General features: G+C 59.5%; 1 protein-coding gene across 5 annotated transcripts in view; it reads right to left on the bottom strand.

The window, feature by feature from the left end:
• Nucleotides 1-22,059, bottom strand: part of TNS3 (tensin 3) — a 200,710-nt gene that overhangs the window by 101,185 nt on the left and 77,466 nt on the right. For 2 of the 5 annotated variants that reach the window (XM_047695926.1, XM_047695922.1), the window contains 3 exons: nt 4,294-4,346; nt 2,689-2,860; nt 789-839 (listed from right to left, as the gene is read on the bottom strand). In XM_047695926.1, the coding sequence (XP_047551882.1) occupies nt 789-839; nt 2,689-2,838 (201 nt within the window). In that variant the 5' untranslated portion in view covers nt 2,839-2,860; nt 4,294-4,346. Of the gene's footprint in view, nt 1-788; nt 840-2,688; nt 2,861-4,293; nt 4,347-10,721; nt 10,745-10,788; nt 10,878-11,224; nt 11,418-22,059 lie in introns of those variants that run through there. The other 3 variants (XM_047695923.1, XM_047695924.1, XM_047695925.1) reach the window with 3 other exon arrangements.

Raw genomic sequence — 22,059 nt, forward strand, 5'->3', positions numbered from 1 at the left:
ATGATGGGAAAATTTCAGAAAAATACCAGGAACTAGAAAATATCGCATATCCCTTCCACCATGCAAGGTAAGAGCTTTAACGCTGAGGAATCCCTTAGATTTTTTCTGTGTAGTTGAGCAGAGCTGAAAGGCTATCACACGGGACCTCTAGGACCTGCTTTATTAACTGGCATTAAAACAGGCAATTCGGCACACACCACACTCCCACTCCAGTGGCAGCCGGACATTCCGACGTACAGCACACACAGACTACACACACCATGGCTCACACGCATGCACAAGCTTAAAGCCCTCCCTAAATCTTTCCGAGAAAGATGAACGCACAGAGGAGAGAGCATGACGGGTGGCAGGAGGGAGACCCTGGCAGTGGAAATGTCTGGTGGATCCCGCCAACCTCGGCCTCTGGCATCAACACGTTACTGCGAGCTAATGCGTGATGCTCCCACTGCAGAAGACTGGGGCTACGTGGGGTCTCTCTGTGTATTTTCACAACGTACCATAAACCCAATTATTTCAAATGAAAGAAATTAACAGGGACACCTCTCTGGCTTAGTCAGTAGAACATGTGACTCTTGATCTCAGGGTGGTGAGTTCAAGCCCCACAATGGGGGCAGAGATTGCTTAGGGAAAAACACAACAACTCAAACACAAAAACAACAACCCACAGTTAAGAGTTCCCGACACCCCTTAGGACATCACGTGCCACAGAGACTTGAACCGCTTTGCGCGAGCAGATATGCCTCAGGGATGTTTGACGAAACCCAGAAAGTAAAGGGCTAAGGTCGTACCTTTGGGTTGAGCTTCGTAAGGTCATATCTCTTTTCGGAAAGGTTTAACACCTGTGAAGGGCAAAGAAAAAGCCATCAGACAAGTTCACGACCTTGGAGGTCAAAGAGGAAACAGTGTTCACACTTCCAGCGCCGTCTGCCTTCAAGGCACTGAGGAGTCTGAAAGACTGAAACTCGCATGGAAATGTTACTGTCATGGAATGAAACCCAAACAGCATACATAGGGACGGTGGACGGAATTGTGGCGGGGGGGGGGGGGATGAGTGGGCAAGAAGCCAGGCTTGCTGGGGGGATGGGGCAGTGAGGGCCAGAGCCGGCGGGGGCCCCACCAAGCACACTGTAGCAGCCAGGGGCCTGGGGGAGGAGATCAGGTCCCCTATGGCAGAGACAGTGGAGCTCTAGGCCCCGTCCATGTCTGCTTGGGGCACCCGGCTCTGCCCCAGCCGGGGTCCACAGCCCTTCTAATTGGACCAAGCTGCTGCCCAGACCCGTGGGCCATAGGCCTGGTCCCATTTAAGGACCAGGTCCCTGCCATGTGGGGCCCAGGGCCCTCCCGAGTATCTGGGGCCAGTGAACGGATGGGAGGGAGGACAGGTGCAGGGACCAGGAACGTGCTGACCCCTGGGCCAGAGGAAGGAGGGTGTGCCTGCAGAGCAGATGGCCTGGGTCAGAAGGGCAGCCGTCCCAAAGGTGCCGGGCCCCAGGCAGACGTCTGGGTTCTGGACTGCAACACACTTTCCCTGGCTGCCATTAGGCCATGCGAGGACTGGCATGCAGGGGAAGTGGCAGGTGCTCGGGGGCCAGGAGAGTGCTGCTCTGCCCGGCATGACCGCTTGGGGCCAGTCTGACCATCTGGGGCCAGCAGTGACTGCTCGGGCCAGCACTGACCCCTTGGGCCACCCTGACCTCTTCGGGCCGGCACTGACCCCTCAGGCCACACTGCCCTCTCAGGGCCGGCACTGCCTGTTTAGGCCAGCACTGACCTCTCAGGGCCAGACTGACCACTTGGGGGGGCCGGTACTGACCGCTCAGGCCGCACTGACCACTCGGGGCCAGCAATGACCTCCTCGGCCAGCACTGATCATTCAGGCCACACTGACCGCTCCAGGCCATACCGGCTACTGGGACGGAGGCACAGCCCCCTTGGATCCACTCTGTCTCTGGGCCACTCTCGCAGACAGCCATGTGGTCATACCAGAGGGTGGCAATTACGGCCTTATCAAGCAGGGCAAAGGTCAGCAGCTTCACCAGATAATGAGGCCATGTGGGAGCAGGTGCAGACAAGGTGTGGGACTGTCATTCAAAGCATGGTCACATCGGGACAACCCGGGGCCATTGCACAGGGGCCGCCACCGCGGGAGTGCACTGGGTAGCCAGGGGACACGCAGGACTCTGGCCCACACTTCTTTGGGGGCTCCCTCTTACCAGGCCATATGGGTCCCCAGGGCACAGCGGCTTCCAGGACCCCACCCTCTGTCCTCAGGGTTCAGGCCAACAGGAGGGAAAGACTGGGCTTTGACACCAGGGATGGTGGATGCTTTGAAACCACTGGGGCTGACGGGTCTGTCTGATGCTGAACGCGGCCACAGCAGGGGGGCTGCCCACCCTCAGGCGCCCAGGGGTGGCCGCCATGGACAGGCGCAGCAGGTGGCATGACAGACAAGAGGCCCGGAGGGAGGGAGTCCCAGAGCATCTCCGTGAAACCAAGTACCTGGAGGACCAGATGCGCGGAGGCGTGGGACCACGTCCCCCCACGGGTTTAGCAGCCACCCCGAGACACTCGGTACCTCTTCATATTTCCGGTAACTCAGTGTCTCCCCAAGTATGGTGCTCTGTGTCCCGACTGTCCCCGCACTCCCTGGCTCCCCCGTCCTCCTGCTCAGTGCCCTCCCCCACTCACCAGGTAGTTGTCCCCGTGCTTGGACCGCAGCATCCGCGTCACCTCCCGCAGGCCGCGCAGGTAGGACTCCTCGGAGCAGCCGGCAGGGAAAGACACGGCGATGATGCGCTCGGTGATGTAGGTGAGGTCCAGCTCGCGTCCGTCCTCCATGGTGCAGCTCAGCCCCGCGGGCCTAGGAGCAGGGCCAGAAGCAGGGTCAGGAGCGGGGTCAGGAGCGGGGTCAGGAGCAAGGCCGGTCCCCAGAGCAGCGGACGGGTCAGCCTCTGCACACACAGCTCACACAGGAGCCCGCGTGTCCTCTTTCGTGCAAGCATGGCTGTGTGCGGCTCTGCTGAGGACGCCCGGGTGCTGGGGGCAGGGGCGGGGGGACAGCAGGTGGGAGGGCAGGGGCGCGGAAGCAGGAGGGTGGAGAGCAGGACCACCAAGTGCTCCCATCCTACAGAGGGGAGGGCCTGGTGAGGCCAGGATGGGGCCTCCTGCCCACAGCGCCCCAGCTGCACCTGCATCACAGGACGGTGCTGTGGAGACCATGGTCGAGAGCCGTCCCTCCTCCCCCACCCCCCATCTCCCTCCTCCTCTTCCTCCTCCCCCTTCTCTCCTCCTCCTCCGGGAGGACAGGCCCCCAGGGCTGAGGGTGGTTGGGGACGAGACGTCAGGTCAACCCCAATGGGGTGATGCCTCATGGCAGAACCACGGGGAGACACGGGACACACACAGGACGTGGGTTTGGGCCCAGAGCCCACGAGCTCTGGGGGTTTGCGGCTGTCACCTATGACCGCCTCTTTCTTCTGTGTTTCTCTCCTGACTTTGGAAAAATTCAGAAACATACAAAACCACTTCACAATCATCTGACTTCCAAAGGACCCCACGTGCCCCTCCCCCCACATCCTGCTACCTCCACCAGCTTTCGGATTCAAAGAAATCCCAGATGCTCCTCCACAACTTCATGTATAAATACGTTCGCATTTCTTTCTAGACGATAGACACTTTTTAGAAATACCTACAAGGTCATTACCAGAACCCAGGTCATAAACTTGATTTTCAAAGCTGATTTATTCCGATCAGGAGGCAGACAATCGCGGAGATTTTTGTTCTCTCTACCTTACGCACTACAGAGGGATGCGAGAGAGTTCTGATCCCTTTCAAACAATGAACCAGGTGTTTGAAACACTGATCTGAAAAGTCATAATGCGGATTTTCCACCAACCGCAGCTCCCGAGGGACAGCCCCATGTGAAGTGCAGGCTGTGGCCCTCCTGGCAAGCACCTGCCGGGGCGCAGGCCAGCAGAGTTCCGTGCACACGCCGGGTTCGGCCCGGGAACGCCCCCAGCGGCCACGAGCACTACGAAGCCACAGCCACGTCTGGAAAGAATCACTTTCCCGCAGTCTGGGCTTTAGGGCTGCGAGGCTGAGGCCCGAAAAATAAAGTCGATAAAGAAAAACTTGATACGTAACACCTTTGAACATCTTCCTAAAGTAAAAAACAGAAGAAACCAGAAGTATGATAACCACAGAATAAAGTAACACCAAGCTCAGGGGCTCCCGGTCAGGTCTGACCCCGGGCGGGCACACGCTGACGAGCTACGTACGGTGCTGGCCACTCACCTGGGCGGTCTGGCACGGCAGAGAGCAGCGGATGGTGCAGAAGCCCCCGGAGCCTGCAAACGACAAAGCACTGGTCATTCTTGGTCCCCGTCCCCAGCCCGCAGCCCGCAGCCTGCCGAGAAGGAAGGACACGGCCCGTCCTCGTCGAGTCGCAGGTGGGAAGTCAGTGTGGTGGCCGCAGGCTCATCTTAAGGCCCGGGAGGGTCTCTGGCACGTCGGGGGGGTCTCAGCCCGGGGACTGCAGACTCCCAGCCACACGCTCCCCGAAACCCCAGTGGGACGGGATTCATGGGGGGACGGACCCACCTGCAGCCCTAGGCAAGCGGCCCTCGGCAGGGTGCGTGCCCGTCCCCATCTGTCTACACGTGGTACTCAACCGAGGTCACGGTTAGCATTAACTTGGCCACTAGTATTTACTTAGGAAAAAAAAAGAAGTGAGTATGTCTATGGTTTAGGAAGCCTTTCAGCAGGGGAAACCCTCAGCTTGTGCCGAGTTTACAACTTCCACAACCCTTCCGTGTGCACGTGTGTTAACGCGGCACGCCGGCTGTGCATACAGCATTTCAGGAGACACATCCGGCAACCGCGGGAGTAGGAATCCCCTCCCCCATTCCAGAAGTGGGGAAACCAAGGCTCAAGAGGTGTGCAAGGCTTTGCCCGAGACGGCAGAGGCGGGAGAGCCCTTCCCACGATGCAGCAGCTCCTCTCTCGGGCCTGTTGCGAGTCCCAGCCCCGCTCTGCCGACCCGCCCGGGCGCCCGCCTGAAAGAGGGTGATGCTGGGAACATGAGTGGCAGGACACCCAGATCTCACAGACCTCCCTCCTGCTCCCTGTCGGCCCCAGACCTGGAGAACCCTTCACAGGCTTGGACACCCAACATCACCAGCGCGTCACTGGGCACCTGGCTCAGTCTGGCTCCAGAGCGAAAGGAAGACGCCAAGGAAGACTCCCGAGGCCCCTTCAGGAATGGAGATGGCACGCCCCAGAAGTCACACCAAGCCGTGCCTAAGCCAATGGCAAACCCGAGGCCGTGATCCGAGACCCCAGGCAGAGATGGGACCCAGAGGGTGCCCTCCTCTGTGCACAGGACTCTGAGAGAGCTTGCCCGCTGGCTGTCCCTGGAGGATGTGTGCCTCTCCTACACGTCCCCTTACAGAGGACTCTGGGGGCTGACAGAGCCCGCTCTCTCGGTGCCTGGACCCTGAGCGGCATAGGACAGTGGCCCCCCAGGAGGTCAGGGAGGCTGGACCTACTCTCCCCAAAGCAGCCCTGAGGCCTGCTGGCTGGGTTCCAGCCAGGCCCCCCAGGAATCCCCGCCCACATCCCTTGGCAATGGATGGATGGCAGACAGATGATAGGACACAGACGCGCAGATACATGCATGAAAGGTAGACCGCTGAACACACTCGCACACTCACGCGCACGCACACACACACAGCGAGATGGGAAGGCAGGGCCTGCCTACCCTCTTGCCACTTCTCACGCCTACCTGCCGTCACTCCGCTGTGCCTGAGGCTGAGTTAGACTGAACAGAAGCGCACAGACTGAGAACCAGCAGACACGGTCCACGCACGTGAGTGTGCAGACAGAGCACAAATACCTTTCCAACGTCCCCATCACCCAAGTGGATGATAGACCACTCACCGCCCACACCCCCAGCCTGGCGGCGAGGCCACCCGCCACCTCACAGTGACAGCCGCAGCTCAGCATGGAGGGGCTGAGGGTCTCTGCAGTGAAGGGGGTCACTTGAAGGGAATGTGTATTGGGCACAGCACAGCCGGTACCCGAATCCTGAAATGGCATCATTCTGCACCTTGGGGACAGCAAGGGGGTGGGCATGGCCACAACATGTGCACGCAGGGGCAGAATGATAGGAGGGTTTCCGAGGACAGAGGCAAAGCCAGCCCCAGACCATGGTTCACTGTTCCTCCAGCATGGTGTCCCGTGAGGGCTGGCTGAGATCAGCAAGCGCAGACACACCTGGGGGACACCTGGCTCCTGGTGGGAACCCGAAGAAAGCATCCTCGCCCCACAGCCTGGGAAACGGGCATTCGGGAAGACAGCGCCGTGTGCAGAGCCACACAGCTGAGATGCGGTAGCCACTTCTGACACCCAGTTCAGGACCCTGTCAATCCGCAGCCCCGGCGGCCTGCAGGCCGACTGGACGGGGCACGACTTTGCCACACAGGGCGCTGGTCAGAGGGGGACACAAGGCTACCCTCCCTGTGCGTCTTCGCTCAGGGACAAAGACTCTACCTGCTCTCGGGGTCCACAAACCAGGTTCCCCTTCACACACCACAGCACAGTTCGTGGCTTAGGAATGACCCGGAAACCAACTTACTAGAAGTCTCCCTTGCTCCCCAGAACCCTACACCCTCGCCTCATCCGGGAGGCCCTGTGCCTCCTGAGCTGCAAGTTTCTCGTGGGGCTGCTGCAAGATGACAGCGGCTGGCCCGCCTCCCTGGGAAGCCTTCCGAGGACACGCCACTCTTCAGGCACCTCACCACGTGTGCAGAAACAACAGTGTTTCCTGTACGCGTGTCGGGTCCCCACCTGCCTCAGCCTGGCCCCACCTCCCTCACCCCCAGCCGCTTTGGCACGCGCTATCGCAGCCTGTAACTCCAAAAGGCCCTAGAAACCCGAAGGCAGGGGCGGGGGGTGCACGTGGAATCTGGGGCCAAGGTTACACCTGCACCAGGCCAACCGCAAAGCCTGCACTGCCCCTCCCCGCGTTGTGTCTCTGAAAAGGAGCTCCTCCACTGGCCCCCAAAGCGGTCCTGGACCCCTGTGACGTCGCCAGCCTCCCTGGCCATCCGGGGACGCCTCCGGGGTCCAGGACGCACAGCAAGCAGCGAAGTAGGCATCCCACCTGGTAAGGACTCGTCCCATCAGCCCGGGGGACTCTCTTGCTCAACACACTTTTGCAATTACCGATCCTCATTTCCTCGGCTAATGGTGTGATTTTATATAAGAAACAAGCACAGCAAGTCCAATTTTGCAGCCGTGGGACACCAGCCCACGCCCGCATTTCAGGAGGAGACAGTGACTGAAAGGGGGGCACGTGAGTGTGTGAGTAGAGCACAAATACCTTTCCAACGCCCCCATCACCCAAGTGCATGACTTGGGTCCACGCCCATATTTCAGGAGGGGACAAGAGGGGACAGGGACCGGTGGGGAGATCTGAATGCAGACACAACTGTCTTATGAAGGGAGGCCCACTGAGCCTGGGGCTTGCTTCCGAGTCGGTTACACTGGTAACCCAGTGCCTGTTCTTCAGAGGAGCTGGTCCAGGCTTTGTCAAGGGACGAGGCTCCTCAGATGATACAGGCTCTGCCACTGTGCGCCCCGTGATCGTGACCAGGTCCTTCACCGGCCCAGCCTCAGCCACGTTCCTTATCTTTCTAGCACAGGAATCCCATCCCCTACCTCACCTGGGGGTAAGGGACCAGGAGGGGCTGGCATGCAGGGCCCATCCTCTAGAACCCCATCCTCCAGAACCCCAACCCCCACAGTGCCGCATCCTCCAGAACCCCACCCTGCAGGACCCCATCCTCAGGGCACCGTTCTCATACCCAGTGGGTAACTCCAGAACACCTGGGGACGCTGCCCGCACATCACTGGGAAACCACGGCTTTGCGGCTCATAACCAGGCCCCCTTCTAAGAGGACAGGCCCATGGAAGGAAGGCTGGGGATGCAACCAGGACCCAGAGCCCCGCCCGCTGTGGGACTGATCACTGATCTTGTAGGGGACCTGATGAGCAGGATGGCAGGAAGCCCATGGGCAGCCCGGGGTCTGCAGCTTGGGGACGCCCAAAGCTGGGCCGTGTGGCACAAGACGAATGTTCCGTAGGCCTGAGCTTCAGCAAAGAGCCCACGAGGCACCGGGGTGGGGGCACCGCATTCCCAACTAAAGGGACCGCAGTCCGGGCTAAAAGACACGACGTGTGGCTCTCCCAGCATGGCGTCGGAGCCGCCCCGATCGCGCGCACGGGCTTCCGGGAAAAGGGACGTTGGGCAAACGTCTGCGCCCACGCCTCGTGGCGGGCGGAGCACGGAGGACCACCTGGCAGGCGCACAGAAGGAGCCGGCTCCGGGGGCAGGGGTGGGGAGGGCAGCGAGGCCGCGCAAGCCCCGGGCAGGAAGGCGGAGAGAGGACGCTGACAGCAAGCCCCCATCACCACAGCATACCCTTCTGGGCGGCTGTGACCGCGGGACCAAGCAAGGACTCTGAGGCTCCCGCTCTGTGACCTTGGGCAGGCACCTCGGGCTCCTCATCCACGAAATGGGCTGCTAGGTGCGGCAAGCCCTCTGCAGGGGCGTGTGGGGCAGAGCAGGGCCGGCGAGGAGCAAGTACATCGTTAGCATCTGCGATTCCCGCGTGTTCTCTGGCAAACCAGGATGGAGCAGACCTGCCTAACGAGACTCACGCTCTGGGCAGTGTCCCCATGTCAGCAGGGAGGGGCCTGCCCCTACGCGATGGGCTGGCGTGTGCACCAGTCGTATAGGTGGATGGGAGCCAATGCTGGTGCCGTGCCCCCATATCCCACCACTGTGGGCAAAGGGCGGACACCTCCCTCTCTCCACCCCTGCCCCACAGCCCTCCTTCCAGTCCCACCAGCATACTCCACCCCTCCTGCTCCAGGACCTTTGCACATGCTCTACAGGTCTGAAACACTCCCCACCCACTTAGGCCAGCCTCACCTGGTTAGCTCCTATTAATCCTAGACCTCTCCACTCACACGATGCCCCCCAGCAAAGCAACCCCTGACCCCTGGTCCAGCTGACGTGTCCTGCGAGGGCCCGGATCTCAGCCGTACAAACACAACTGACAGAGGACATTCCTGTCTGTGCTCTGTGCCCCCGCCAAGAAGACCCGCAAGGGCGCTGACTCCCACATTCCGCTCAGCGTCTGGGGACACATCCTGTTCCCAGGAGCAGGTCAAGCGCGCGGTCTGCCGAGGAAGGAGGGAACAAGCCAACCACTGACTTCACGGCACCCAACGGGTGACACGGCCACGGGAGAGCTGCAGCTACTGCTTCCACATTTTGGTACCAAGTACCTACTTATGTTGGTATGAAGTACCTACTTAGCTTTATCCTTAGGATAACAAAAGCCAATGTACCCGAATGGCTTGAACAGACTCATCACCTAAAAGAGTAGCAGAGTAGAAAATAGTAAGTATGTCCTCCTTGGCAAAGTCATGACACAGGGGACGATGACATTGGGGGAGAGAGACTGTCCCCCACAGAGCCGTGTGGGGAAGCACAGATCTCGGAGACTGAAGAAGGCTCCGGAACAGCACAGCTCCCCAGACCGGTCCGATGTGCGTTCTGCTCACTGACTGGGTCCCCCACTAACAGTGTGCCCACCGCCCCACAAGTCAAGCATGACCACCCTGTGCACAGACTCATAGGAGCATCCCCGTCCCCAAAGACAGGGACCTGAGGCAGGGTGTCTGCGGCCAGGCGGGCCTCTGAGTCCACTGGGGAGCCCACCCTTGCTCCTGCTCGCGTGGAAGGGAGGGCGGCACCAGGGGCTAGAGATGAAAGGTTTGCATGCACCCCTGCTTCCCGCCTCCCCTCACCCTCTCTGGCTCTTGGGGAAAGAGCAAAGAACGCCCCCTGGCAAGGTGGGAAGCTCAGGGAGGGCGCCAGGGTCCCCGGAGCCCGGGCCTGGGTGCTGTACCCCACCGGGCTGACTGACGGGCCCTGAAACTCGTGGCAGCAACAGTTTCATAAAAAAGAACAAAAGGGACGATTGCGTAACTGAAGCCAGATTTACAAGGAAGCAGGGCTCGCAGGCCGCGGCGGGGCAGGGAGCAGACCGGCTGTGCCCTCGGGAAGGAGGCACCTGCGGAAGCACGCCACACGGGCAAACGGAAAAATAAACGAGAAACTTTTTCAAAGGCCACCACCGGCCATGTTCAGCTGCCACACCTGAAGGTCACGTCACTCACTCACGGCCCAGCACGCGGGCTGCAGGGGTCACGGGCTTCCCGCTCCGAGGCCCAGGCCCAATGCCAGCCCTGCAGCTCCCCGGGCTGCCCCACCTGGGAGAGACTGAGGCAGCCCTCCATGACTCAGTTTCCTCCTCTGGAAAGTGGAGGGTTGGCGGGATTCAGTAAGGAAGTACGCGTAGAGGACTAGGAACAGCAGCTGACCAAACACGAGCTCTAAATAAACATGAGACACGCATTCGGGCGCCAGGCAGGGGGCGCGGGGGGACTGACCCCACGAGGCAGCGCCTGAGGGAGTCCACACGAACACAGTGCCCAGCACAACCACGGCACCGTCCGTCCCTGCGGAGAAGCAAGACTCTAACAAGCAACCTGACCAAAGCCAGCCAGCCAGACAGACAGACAGCCAGACAGACACTTCCTTGCAGAAGGAGGCGGCCAGAAACAAAGTCATTATCAGGAGCGCCCACCTTGAGCTTCTCTTAACGCTCTCGACCCCTAGCCGCAGCTCCCGTGACCTCTCTAGGAAAGACATACCAGGCTCAAGTCAGGAAATGACAACAGCGTCCCTCGGTCCACACACTCCTCTACGAGAAGCAAGGTCGTGCTCAGTCTGAGATTTTATCTGGGGATATTTTTCACCAAGGACTCAGAATTCTGGGGTGCGTAGGCTGGTCCACCCACACGGACGCAGGACGCCGGGAAAGGCCCGTGGCAGGGAGGAAGGAGGCCCCTGGGGTGGGGGGTGGTGAGGAACCCAGGGTGAGGAACCAAGCTCTCATCCACGTCTGGGTTCCCCAGCAGGGGCAGCCCAGGAAGCAGCTGCCACAGTCCCACGTGCAACTTTTACGGCCCCTTTACTGCAGAGCAAGGACGTGAGCAAACGGAGGAGGGCTCCAGGGACCGACCCAGTGCCAAGAGCACACGGCAGCCCGCGGTGGGGGCCCCACAGAGCCCTCCGGGAGGAACTTACCGTGCTGCTGAGGGGCTGGCTGCGGCTTCTCCTTCCTTCCAGAAGCAGCTCCCTCCCACCACCTCACCCCTTCCCTGCTTGGAGTCCTGCGCCCTCCCGGAGTGCCTGGCCGAGGTGGTTGGCAGGGCCGAGAGCAGGTGGGACAGCGCCCGCCCCACCAGGCCTGGGGAGGTCCCAAGGGCAGCGGTGCCCGAGCCGGCAGGCACGCCCAGCCCACAGCGGCAGCACGCATGCCTGCTCGCAGGGCACAGACACCACTGCCCGGCCCAGGGCTGGCCCTTCCAAGTCCCCGCAGGGCCCACGGCCAGCAGGACAGGCCTCACCAGGTGGGGGCCCTGTCCTCAGGAACCAACACCCGCCCCCTCCCTGGGGGTGGTCGACACAGGGACACAACAAGGGGTGTCCTATGTCCAAGGAACCCCCCCCACCACCTGGAGACCAATCCACATGGACTGACTGCTGGGTGGACAGGTCGCCGGCCAGCATCCTGAACCCGACAGGTGCCTGGTGCCCGCCCTCCTCCCGCCCCCCACATTCCTTCTGCCCCTTACCATGCTAACAAAACCACAAAGCAAACACAAAAACAAGGTCAAAGTGCGTCACTGGACCAGAAGAGGAGCGGCCTCACTCCTAACACACATATCCCTTGGGTTCCAAGTGTCCTGGAGGCCAAAGCAGAGAGAGAGAGACACGGAGCTGGACAGATGTCAGACAGCGCGACAGGCTCCTGGCCTGAGGCTGGAGGGACCAAAGTCACGTGCCACTCGGAGTCAGGAGGGGAAGGGCCCATAGCAGAATGCCGTCCCCCACCGCCACGGTCTACACTGGCAACCGGCCGGATTTCACTGTCAAACATCCAGTCCCGTTCCTTACACTCAGAGGAACGCCCACGTGGGCTCCCTGACAAGGACGCTCCCACACAGATTCTTTCATTGTAATCACTTCATCACGAGAACACGTCTCCTCATTAAAAGGATAGGGGGAGGGCGTGATGGGTCACGCTGGGCCCCCACAATCCTGTCCCCGGCACCAGGGCTGGGGACCCTGCCACCGAGGGCGTCACGTGGGGTCTCCTTCCAGCCCCAACGTGCGGGGAGCCCTGGAGCCCACGGCCGGGGTCTCTGTTTCGGGCGGCCTAGCTCCTGCGGGATGGTGGGGCATCCCGAGGGACAGCGTGGGCACAGGCCTCCCTCACCTGTCTGGTCAGCAGACCGGAGACAGACTGCACTTCTCACTCCTGGGAGCACCCGTCCCAGCCCTACCCCAGGGCCCGGGCCTCCCACCACGGACCCCATGGGGGAGCCAGGCTCTGAACCTCTGAGACCCTCAAAGGCTGACAAGTGTAGACCAAGAGGGAGGCCTCCCCACCCCACCCAGATGTCCCAGGGTGCAGGGCTCGCGGTCCTGGGAAGGAGGCCCAGTGCGCCCACTGAGCTGCCCAGCAGAGACAATCTAGGACCATAGCTTCCCCACGGCAAAAGGGCACCATAGGGGGCCCCAGGATGACCGTCCTGGTGCATCTGACCGCTGGCAGGTGGGCCACGCCTTCCCGCAGCCCCGTCTGTCCTCACACACGCCCAGGACGATCCAGTGAGCATCCTGCCCGGCCAGCATCGGACACACATGCTCCATCCGAACCAGGCCCCACTACTCAGGACCACCCGGCACACTGAGCCCCACGGCTCCCAGCGGGGCTGGGTGACAGCAGTGTCCCTGACGGGCTGTGGGATGGGAGCACCATCCAGCGGCAGAAAGGGTGGGCCTTCCAGACTGGAGCCGGGCCCAGAGGAGCCAGGAGTGCCTGGGGAGGACCGGCCTGCAAAGTGCGAGGCCAAGAGAGGTGGGGGACCTGTGGTCGGGGCTCCGGGAGCCCGAAGCCGGTCAGAGCATTTCTGGGACAGGAGGAGCCCTGCAGGGGTGTCCGAGAATGTGTCCGAATGTGTTCTTAAGGTGGGTTCATGGCAGCTGCACCAAGATTAATCAAAGGCGGGCACATGTGGCCGTGGACTGGAATGACTGTGGGGAGGGGGAGCCACTCCATCTGGCATGGGGTGCATGCGTCCCCCACATGCGAGGACAGTGGCAGTGTCAGGCAGGGCAGAGGATGCTAGCACCACAGAGCCCGGCGCGTACGGCAAGCCAGGGCCATGCTCCAGAACGTCCACGGGCCACAGACACTGCACCTCTGGAAGCCTCTGTGCCCAGCTGCCCGTGGGAGCAGTCGCGGAACATGACCCAACACAGAAACATCGGGTGAGATCCCGCTCCCTGACATGAGGTACGCCCTCGATAAGCACCCGCTTTATTAGCAGGTTTTCTCGCCACGAAGCTGTCCATGGAGGCCAGGGGGGCAGGGGAAGGAGTGCCAGCAGCCCCTGAGGCTGGGCAGGGGTGCTGGGCACCACGAGGACCAGAGCGAGGACCTGGTCCCACTGCTAAGAAGGGAGACGGTGCAGAGACAGAGTGGGGGATCCACGGACCTGCACCGTGGCAGCATGTGGGCAAGCCACATACAGCACAACCCACTGGACGTGGCCCACAGGATAGGCCCACAGCACACGACCCATTGGATAGAGCCCACAGGACACAGTCCACGGGGAACGGCCCACAGGACACAGCCCACTGGAAACAGTCCATAATCCACAGGACACGGCCCATAAGACACAGCCTACAAGACATGACCCATGGGACAGAGCCCACAGGACACAGCCATGACTCAGAGGACACAGCCCACGGGGCTCTATCACCACCCACAAGGGTGCCTCTGCTGCTGTCTGGTCACTTCAGCGTGAGGCCCCAGGAAAGTGCCTTCAGCAGGAGAAACCAGGCTCCAAGCCCAACTCATCTCCTCAGACAGGACGTCCTGGCGGCACTGGCACAGCCTGTCCCCTCGGGTCCTCCCCTGTGAGCAGGGGAAGACATTCAGCCGTGGCGGTCCTGAGCCCTGGGCGAGCTGGGAGCCCCACCACAGACAAGCCCACCCCGAAACACCCTGCCAGCTGTTCTAACCATGCGGCTCCCACACTAAGGAGACTCCATTCAGGTTATCCTCCGACAGTTAAGAGCCAGACACAACACCAAGAGGACGACACGGTGCTGGACCCCAAACACAGACAAACACACAGATAAAAACCAGGGAAGAAGTTTCCTGGGATCGACCGTATGCACAGAGCCAACCCTACTGACCGCGTGCGGAACAGGACGCACTGGACAGCATTCACACGCGCTCGTAGCTCCTCCCCGAGATGCTGTCTCCTTTCCCTGTGAGAAAATACAGCTCCTGGCACCTGCCTGACCAGGCCTGACCAAGGTCACAGGGCTCATCAGTGAAAGCCACGGCTACCCTAGGTCTGTGCCTGGGGCCTGAGGCCAGCTGTCCCTGCTGAGGGACCCACAGGGGCACACCGACGGGACGCTCGCCGGGACCTCTGCCCACGCACAGCTTCACGAGCCCTAGGAGTCCCCCTCCCCCCGGCTTTCTGGACTCCGGAGTTTCAACCCAGGAACACCGAATGAATGGGCCACTGGCTGGGTTTAGACCTGCAATGCCTCCTACACAAGCTGGTCTCTTTTCTCTCCTTTCTATGCTCCGGGAGGCCGGACGTCCAGCACGGGCTGGGTCTGAAAGTTTACAATATAGCACAATAAAATCCCCAAACTTTCTCCCACAACTTTCCACAGCCGCGTGCCGGCCAGTTTTGAGCTGGAGCACGATTTCCCACGCACCTGAACATTGTTTGGGCCCCGACGTCTGTCTCCTACAGAAGGGGCTTTGAGAAACATCCTACAGTCTACAACGTCTCAGCATCCTTAGTGGCTGCCTCGGGATCGCCACCAGCAGGCACAATTTGCTTTGTGGCTCGTCGGGAGAACTCCCTAGAAGCCCGTCCCCTGAAACGCGTGCTGTAGCCTCCGGGACCTCACACACCTGTGACAGAGGGGACAGAGGTCCACAAGGCGAGGAGCGGACCAGAATGGAATTGCCCTGGCAAGCCTGAAGAGGGATCCGGGGTGCCAGAAGAGGGGAGACCGTGTCCCCAGGAGCGGGGCAGGGAGGAGAGGGACGTGCCTCGGGGCTCCTGTGGAAGCATCCCCGCATCTGCTGTCCAGGTCAGAGGTTGGGGCAGAGGTCGAGGGCCTCCAGGATGCTACATCCCTGACGAGACAGACGGCAGGGACCTCCTGAGCGGCCGGGATGCGCACGGACAGCACCTGCAGCTCCGGTGTCTTCCCTAAATGCACATGTGAGGACTGAGATGCTGGCCCGCTGCGCCCCCGGGTCCCCCTACTCCCTCCCGGCTTTGCCTCTCCCTGCAGCAAGTGTGGGCTGACTGAGTCTGCCCAGATGGTCCCAGGGGCCCCGGCATGGGGTGGAAATGGTCCCCTGCTCAGAAGGGCACCCGGGCCCCTGCACGAGAGGCCATCTCCCCTTTCCGACTGCAGGTTAGAAAGGCGGGGAAAACAGTGTGCACGAGAAATGTAACGTGCTGGGGGAGACCGACGGAAATGCAAAACACCAGAGCAGGACAAGGAGGAGCAAAGCGTAGGGGGGGTCAGGTGCCAAGGGAGGTCCTCCACGAGGATGACTCCAGCGCAGCTCAGGCCAGCACTGTAACAGGGGTCGTGGGAGTAAGACTCAGCATCAGGGAGCCCACAGGTTAGACCCGGCAACCCCCACAATGCCTCCCGGAACAGCCAACCTCAAGCCCCACCTTTCCCAGCACTTACCACACCCCCGAGCCCTGTAAATGATGGAGCCAAACAACACGGAGGGACAGATCTGCAATGAGGGCTGGTGGGAAGTGTGAGACTGAGTGTGGGGTCACGTGCGGGACAGCAAGGATCACGCTCCAGGAACGACAGACGCGGGGCTCCGGGGGCTCTGTCGGTTGAGCACCCGACCCTTGGTTTCGTGAGACTGAGTCCCACCGCGGGTTCTGCACTCAACGTGGAGCCTGCCTGAGGTTCTCCCCATCCCTCTGCCCCTCCCGCCCTCTCTAAAAAAGAGAAAGAAAGGGCAGATTTGCATCAAATGCAACTGGTGGGGGAGTCTCAGTTGGAGCCACAGTGAGAGCCCCCAGAGGTTTGCTGTTTGGACTGGAACCCTGTCTTGCCCTCCGGGAACCAAATGAACGAGATCGCGTCTTCGGGTGAATATCCACTAGTGTCACTACTGATCCCCCGGTGTTCCCATCTGTCATCTTCTGAGGACCCGCCACACTGTTTTCCCAAGTGGCCGCACCCGCCTGCGCTCCCACCAGCAGCGCACGAGGCTCCCCCTTCTCCGCATCCTCGCAGGCACCTGCCGTTTCCTGTCCCTAACACTCGCCCTGCTGACAGGTGGGAGGTCCCAGCTCCTCGTGGCCGGGATTTGCATTTCCCTGACCATGACTCATGTCGCACAACTTCTCATTTCGCTCTGGGTGTCTTCTTAGGGAAAACGTGTATTCCGGCAATTGGCCCATTTTTTAATGAAATTATTTGTTTTTTTGGTGTTGAGCTGTTCTTTGTATGTTCTGGACATGAACCTCTTATTAGACGCAGCAAAATACTCATGTGAAAACCCAGATACAGCCGTTTCCTGCAGCACCGTGTCCCAACAGCTGAGATGCGGAGCACCCCCCACGGACGAGCGGATAGAGCGGCGCGTGCACACACATACACACACATGCACACACATGGACACACACACGCACACATGTGCACACACGTACACACATGCGCACACACACACACATGCGCACGCACACACAGCGAGATGTCACTTGGAGGCAGAGAAGAATGAAGTCCCGCCGCTTGTGGCGACATGGACGGACCAAGAGGGTATTACGCTGAGCGAAACGACTCAGACAAAGACAAACACCGCAGGACCTCATTTACACGAGGAATCTAAAAAACAAAACAAACAAAAAGCAGAAGCAGACCCGTAAGGACAGAGAAGACCCGGACGGGCGCTCCAAGGGAGGGGGTAGAGGGGACGGGCAAACCGGCACGGGGGAGGGGGAGGCAGAGGCTTCCAGCGATGGAGCGAACAAGTCCCAGGTTGAAGGCCACAACACAGGGAACACAGTCAGTGGTGAGATGACAGAGACCACAGCCATCACGGCGAGCACGGCGTGCATAACGCAGAGACCCGCTACGTCACTCTATACCTGAAACCAATATGACACGGCACGTCAATGACTCTATTTCCGTAAGAAAGAGAATTTAAATTGTTTAAATAAATAAAGTCATCCCCGGCTGCTCTACTGGCTGGACACCCATGTCGGTCTAGAACGCTGATGCCTGCCGCTCACTGCCCCTGGTCGGGCGCTTGGACCTGCCTCTCCGATCCCGTCCCCATCCTCTGTCACCCTGCATGTGGGTCGGACATGGACATGTGGACGGGACATGGCCTGGGAACCCACTATGTCTACTCCCAAGCCTGTTCTGGCCAGAGGCACTGGTGGCCGTCACCTCACAGGTTAAGATAGTGTACAAACCGACAACATGTGAGCCTAAAAAGCCAGACATCTGCTGTGGCTCAGAAGGCAGGTCCGTGTCTTGGGACAGCGCGGCCACAGAGACCTGTTCCTCCCGACACCGCAGGACAGCTGCAGGACGGGGCAAACCCAGAGCACGGCTGCGGGCAGCCATCCCGTTAAGGTTTCACAACACTCTGAGGCGGCCAAACGGGGAATTTCAGATGGTTCGCTGTGGGTACACAGTCTGCCAAAGTAGGGCAGGGGAACCCCAGCCCAGGGACCGACAGACACAGCCGTCCGTTTCAGATCAAGTAAGTGTAAAAGCAAGTACAGCTTAGGGTCCCACAAGTCCACATTTTGATTTAACAACCACCTATAAATCCCGAACATTCTTTAATTTTTATTTTTTTAAGATTTTATTTGTCAGAGAGACAGGGGAGCACAAGCAGGGGAGCAGCAGGCAGACGGAGAAGCAGGCTCCCCGCGGAGCAGAGAGCCCGATGCGGGGCTCGATCCCAGGACCCCGGGATCATGACCTGAGCTGAAGGCAGATACTTAAGGACTGGGCCACCCAGACAGCCCAAATCTCAACTATTTTAAAAGACAAGCTGACTGAGAAGCCGGTGGACAGCATGTGACACGTGACTGTCGCCATCTGAGGGAGAATGACACAGGGTCACAGCAGCACGTGGCCACACTGAGTCCAGCCCGGGGCAGCCACAGTGCCGTCCTCCCACGGCCACACGGCATCCCACTGGGCTGGGACCCTCCCATCCCCACTTTGCCGAGATAGAGCAGAGGACCAGGCTGGACACGGTGGGGCACACAGCTAGTGTGCCCGGCAGGGGGGGGACTCGCATCCCATTGGCACCACAGTGGACGACCTTCCTCCCCATTCCCTGGCACCCCAAAACACCATGGAACGGCCCATCACAGGCTCACAGGGAGGCGGCGAACATGGGCAGGGGTCCACGCTCTCTGATGGGCAGGTCAGGGGTAAAGGGAGTTCTTAGGCACTGATGCGGCAATGAAGCAGCCTGAGGACCCACAGTCAACACCTTATCAGTGCGCTCGAGTCTTGCTGTCGTGGGTCCTGGGATTCTCACCATCACTGTGCATGCCGGCTGGGCATCTCCCTGAGCTTAGAGCACTAGACTCACCCACACACACGTGGTGCCATTCCCAAGTGAACCCACCAGCAAGAAGCACAGCCGTGCAAAGCCGTGTGTCCCGGCACACACCTCGGGAAGGACAGTGGTTCACGGGGAGCGCGTCTGCCTCAGCTGCGCACGTGCCCGGCGGGTCCCGCGTGTGTCCGTGAGTGATTGAGGATACACAGGGAAAACAGATTTGGGGTGACAGACACGCTTTAGCAGGGTCGCAGATGTGCACACACAAAACCCCCAAATAAGGAGGCTGGACGGCTACTGAATCGATAGGAACCTGTCAATCATTCACCTCGGGTTCACGCAAGAAACCTCGGGAAAACCTCCGCGTTAACGCCCCCACCGCCCCCACCGGGGCACACGAATCTGCCACTGTAATGTTTCGTAAAGAATCACAACCACAGTCCAGCCCGGTAGTATTTTTAAGCGTGTGACCCGTCCCTGCATGCGGAGGACGCCGTCCGCTCTTGGAGGGCACTAACCCTCGGGGCCCCTTCCTCCTCGCTTGCTGAAGGTCAAGATACCTTCTCTTCCAGCGTTCCCACTCCCGGGGGAAGGCAAAAATGAAGCATGAAGCAGACGCTTCCATCCAGAAAACACTGTGTCAACCCGCGTCATGTGCTGATGAACTCAGCAGGTTTTCAGCCAAACACTTCACCCTGTGGACTGGTCTCTCCAGATGTCCACCGTCCATCCAGAACGCCACAGGGAAGACACTCGGGCAAGCCTGGGCCATCAGCTCATGGAAAACCCAGGACCACTGGTGGGCTGGTCATAAGCCCTGAGCTCCGTGCTCCCACTTTACCGGCATCCTGACCTAGCTCCAAGGTCCGGATGTCACCGGCTCCCCGCAGCCCACCACGCCCCTGCCCGGACCGTCGCGGCATGAGGCATGAGCCCCACACACCACATGACCCCTCTATAAACATGTCAGCAGGCCTCCTTGGAAGAGAAACCACGTTCTGAAATGAGACCAACAAAATAACAGTACCGGGAACAGAGGGGGGATTCCTTAATACCCCCACATCGCGAATCCATGGTCAAATTTCCCTGTTTTACAAGTTTGAGTTTTTGTTTTTTTTTTTTTTTTACAGTCAGATTGTTGGGATTAAGTTCCAGATAGAGTCTGACGGTGTTTATCTGACATCTCTTCCGTTCCAAAGCCACAGAGATCCTTCCTCCTCCTGCAGCGTATCTGGAGATGACCAACACGCTCTCTGCCCGGCCAAACTCCCCCCCACGCCCCCAGGACTCGCTGACCCCTTGGAACGCGTCCACGGGGCTCAGGCCCCACGCCTCCTGGAAGCCGTGGATGGGTCTGCACTCAGGGTGGTTCTGGTCTGATTTCTGGCCTTCCCGTGAGGGCTACACGCGCAGCCAACTTCCCTGAAGGAGGCATGTGACTAAACCAGCTTCCTTCTGCGACCCAGGAGGTTATAGAGGGTCACGGTCATTCGGTTACTTACGGTCTGCAGTTTGGCACATTTTAACTCTTTCCCTTTCTTGACACTCGCTGGCCAGAACTCCTCCTTACACGGAACTTTCCCTCTTCGTATATTTTTAACCCTGAAGTACAGGTTGTGTAAGAAAAGGAGATCAAAGTCTTGCTTCTCTTTATTTACTGATTTTTCAGGATGAATCGTTCCTTAACCCTAACCCTCAAAGGCAATGAACAAAGTTTCGGATCTGGATTGAGTTTTTATGTTTTTATTTATTTTTTTGTCGTTGTTAAGCAGGTGCTTCATTTAAAGTCTGGTGCAGAGATCAGAAAGCGACGTCTGAGCCCAAAATCACAAAGTGGACAGCCCTTACAATGGGACTCAGGCCCGCATCTGCACTGGTCCTCAACCATGTACCATCCAAGACCCCATTCAATCCCGAGGACGTGCACTGTGCTTGCCACACCGCGGACACGCTGGCCCAGGCCCAGCGTGGGGACTGTGCCCAGTCACCACCACCAGCTGGAGAAGCCTCTCCCCAAACTGGAAGGAGCCCAGGCAGCCCCGCGAGACTTTCCTTATTCTCTCTGTATGGGGGGCCCTCCAGATAGGGAGACGGTTTCTGCCAAGGACAAAACTCCCTTTTCTTTTACAGCATTGTTTCCTTTAAAAAAAAAAAATCTTTTATTTATTTATTTATCTGATATAGAGTGAGAGAGAGAGAGAGAGAGAGAGAGAATACAAACAGGGCAGAGGGGTAGAGGGAGAGGGGGAAGCAGGCCCCCAATGAGCAAGGAGCCTGATGCAGGACTTGATCCCAGGACCCTGAGATCACGACCTGAGCTGAAGGCAGACACTGACCAAGCCCCCTCCAGGTGCCCTTGCAGAATTGTTTCCTGATGCTTGAGGGAAAATAAACATGGCTAACAAGGCTGCTCTAAGTGTCCCCAGGGAGAGGAGGATGTCGTGAGCTCAGTGATGAGGCTGGAATGGGCTTGGCTTCTGCTGTTCGGGACCCAGATGCCCCACTGCCTGGCTGGCTTCTGCCTACACCCACGGTGTGCCTTGAACAGATGGGGAGACCTCCCAAAAGTTCAGAGGTACTTGGGGAGACCCGAGGAAAAACTGGCCCGAGGTCCCTGGCTCTCTACAGAGACTCTCCAAGCGAGGCCAGGATGCCCCAGATTCCATACCAACCAGCCCGACACCCACAGGTGCCGATAAGAAAACAGGAGGTGGGGACTCCGGGCCACGGAGAACCTGGGGAGGAATCAGATTCCAGAACCCTGCCCCCCCCCACAAACTAGCACCCAGGGTCCCCTTTCTGCACAGACTTTGATTTCTTCAGGGACCCAGGGAGGGGGCAGGATGCCATCGTGTGCATTTTCTTTTAAAAATGACCCCTCTTGCAGGTGAAGATGCACCAGGGCCACAGACGCACCATCACAGCAGCATCCCTCCTGACCCTGACCCTCCTGACCCTGACCCTCCTGACCCAAACTCCATCCCAGCTCAGGGTGTTGAAAAAAACTGGCGCTCACCCTCGCCTTCCACAGGGAGCTGTGATTCCCCCCAATTCCCACATACCTGCCACCGTCAAGCGTCATCCCCACATTCACAACCCGTGACTGCTATAGAGTCCACGCCATTGGAAAAAAAAAATTGACCCACGACCAGAACCTTCTTCTCCATGGCAGATTCCAGCCTTGGGACCTGGGGACATTCATTCACTGGAAACATTTCCTAAGGCTCTTGCCTGGGACAGA

The sequence above is a fragment of the Lutra lutra genome, chromosome 11 (assembly GCF_902655055.1).
Source record: "Lutra lutra chromosome 11, mLutLut1.2, whole genome shotgun sequence".
Classification (NCBI taxonomy): Eukaryota; Metazoa; Chordata; class Mammalia; order Carnivora; family Mustelidae; genus Lutra; species Lutra lutra.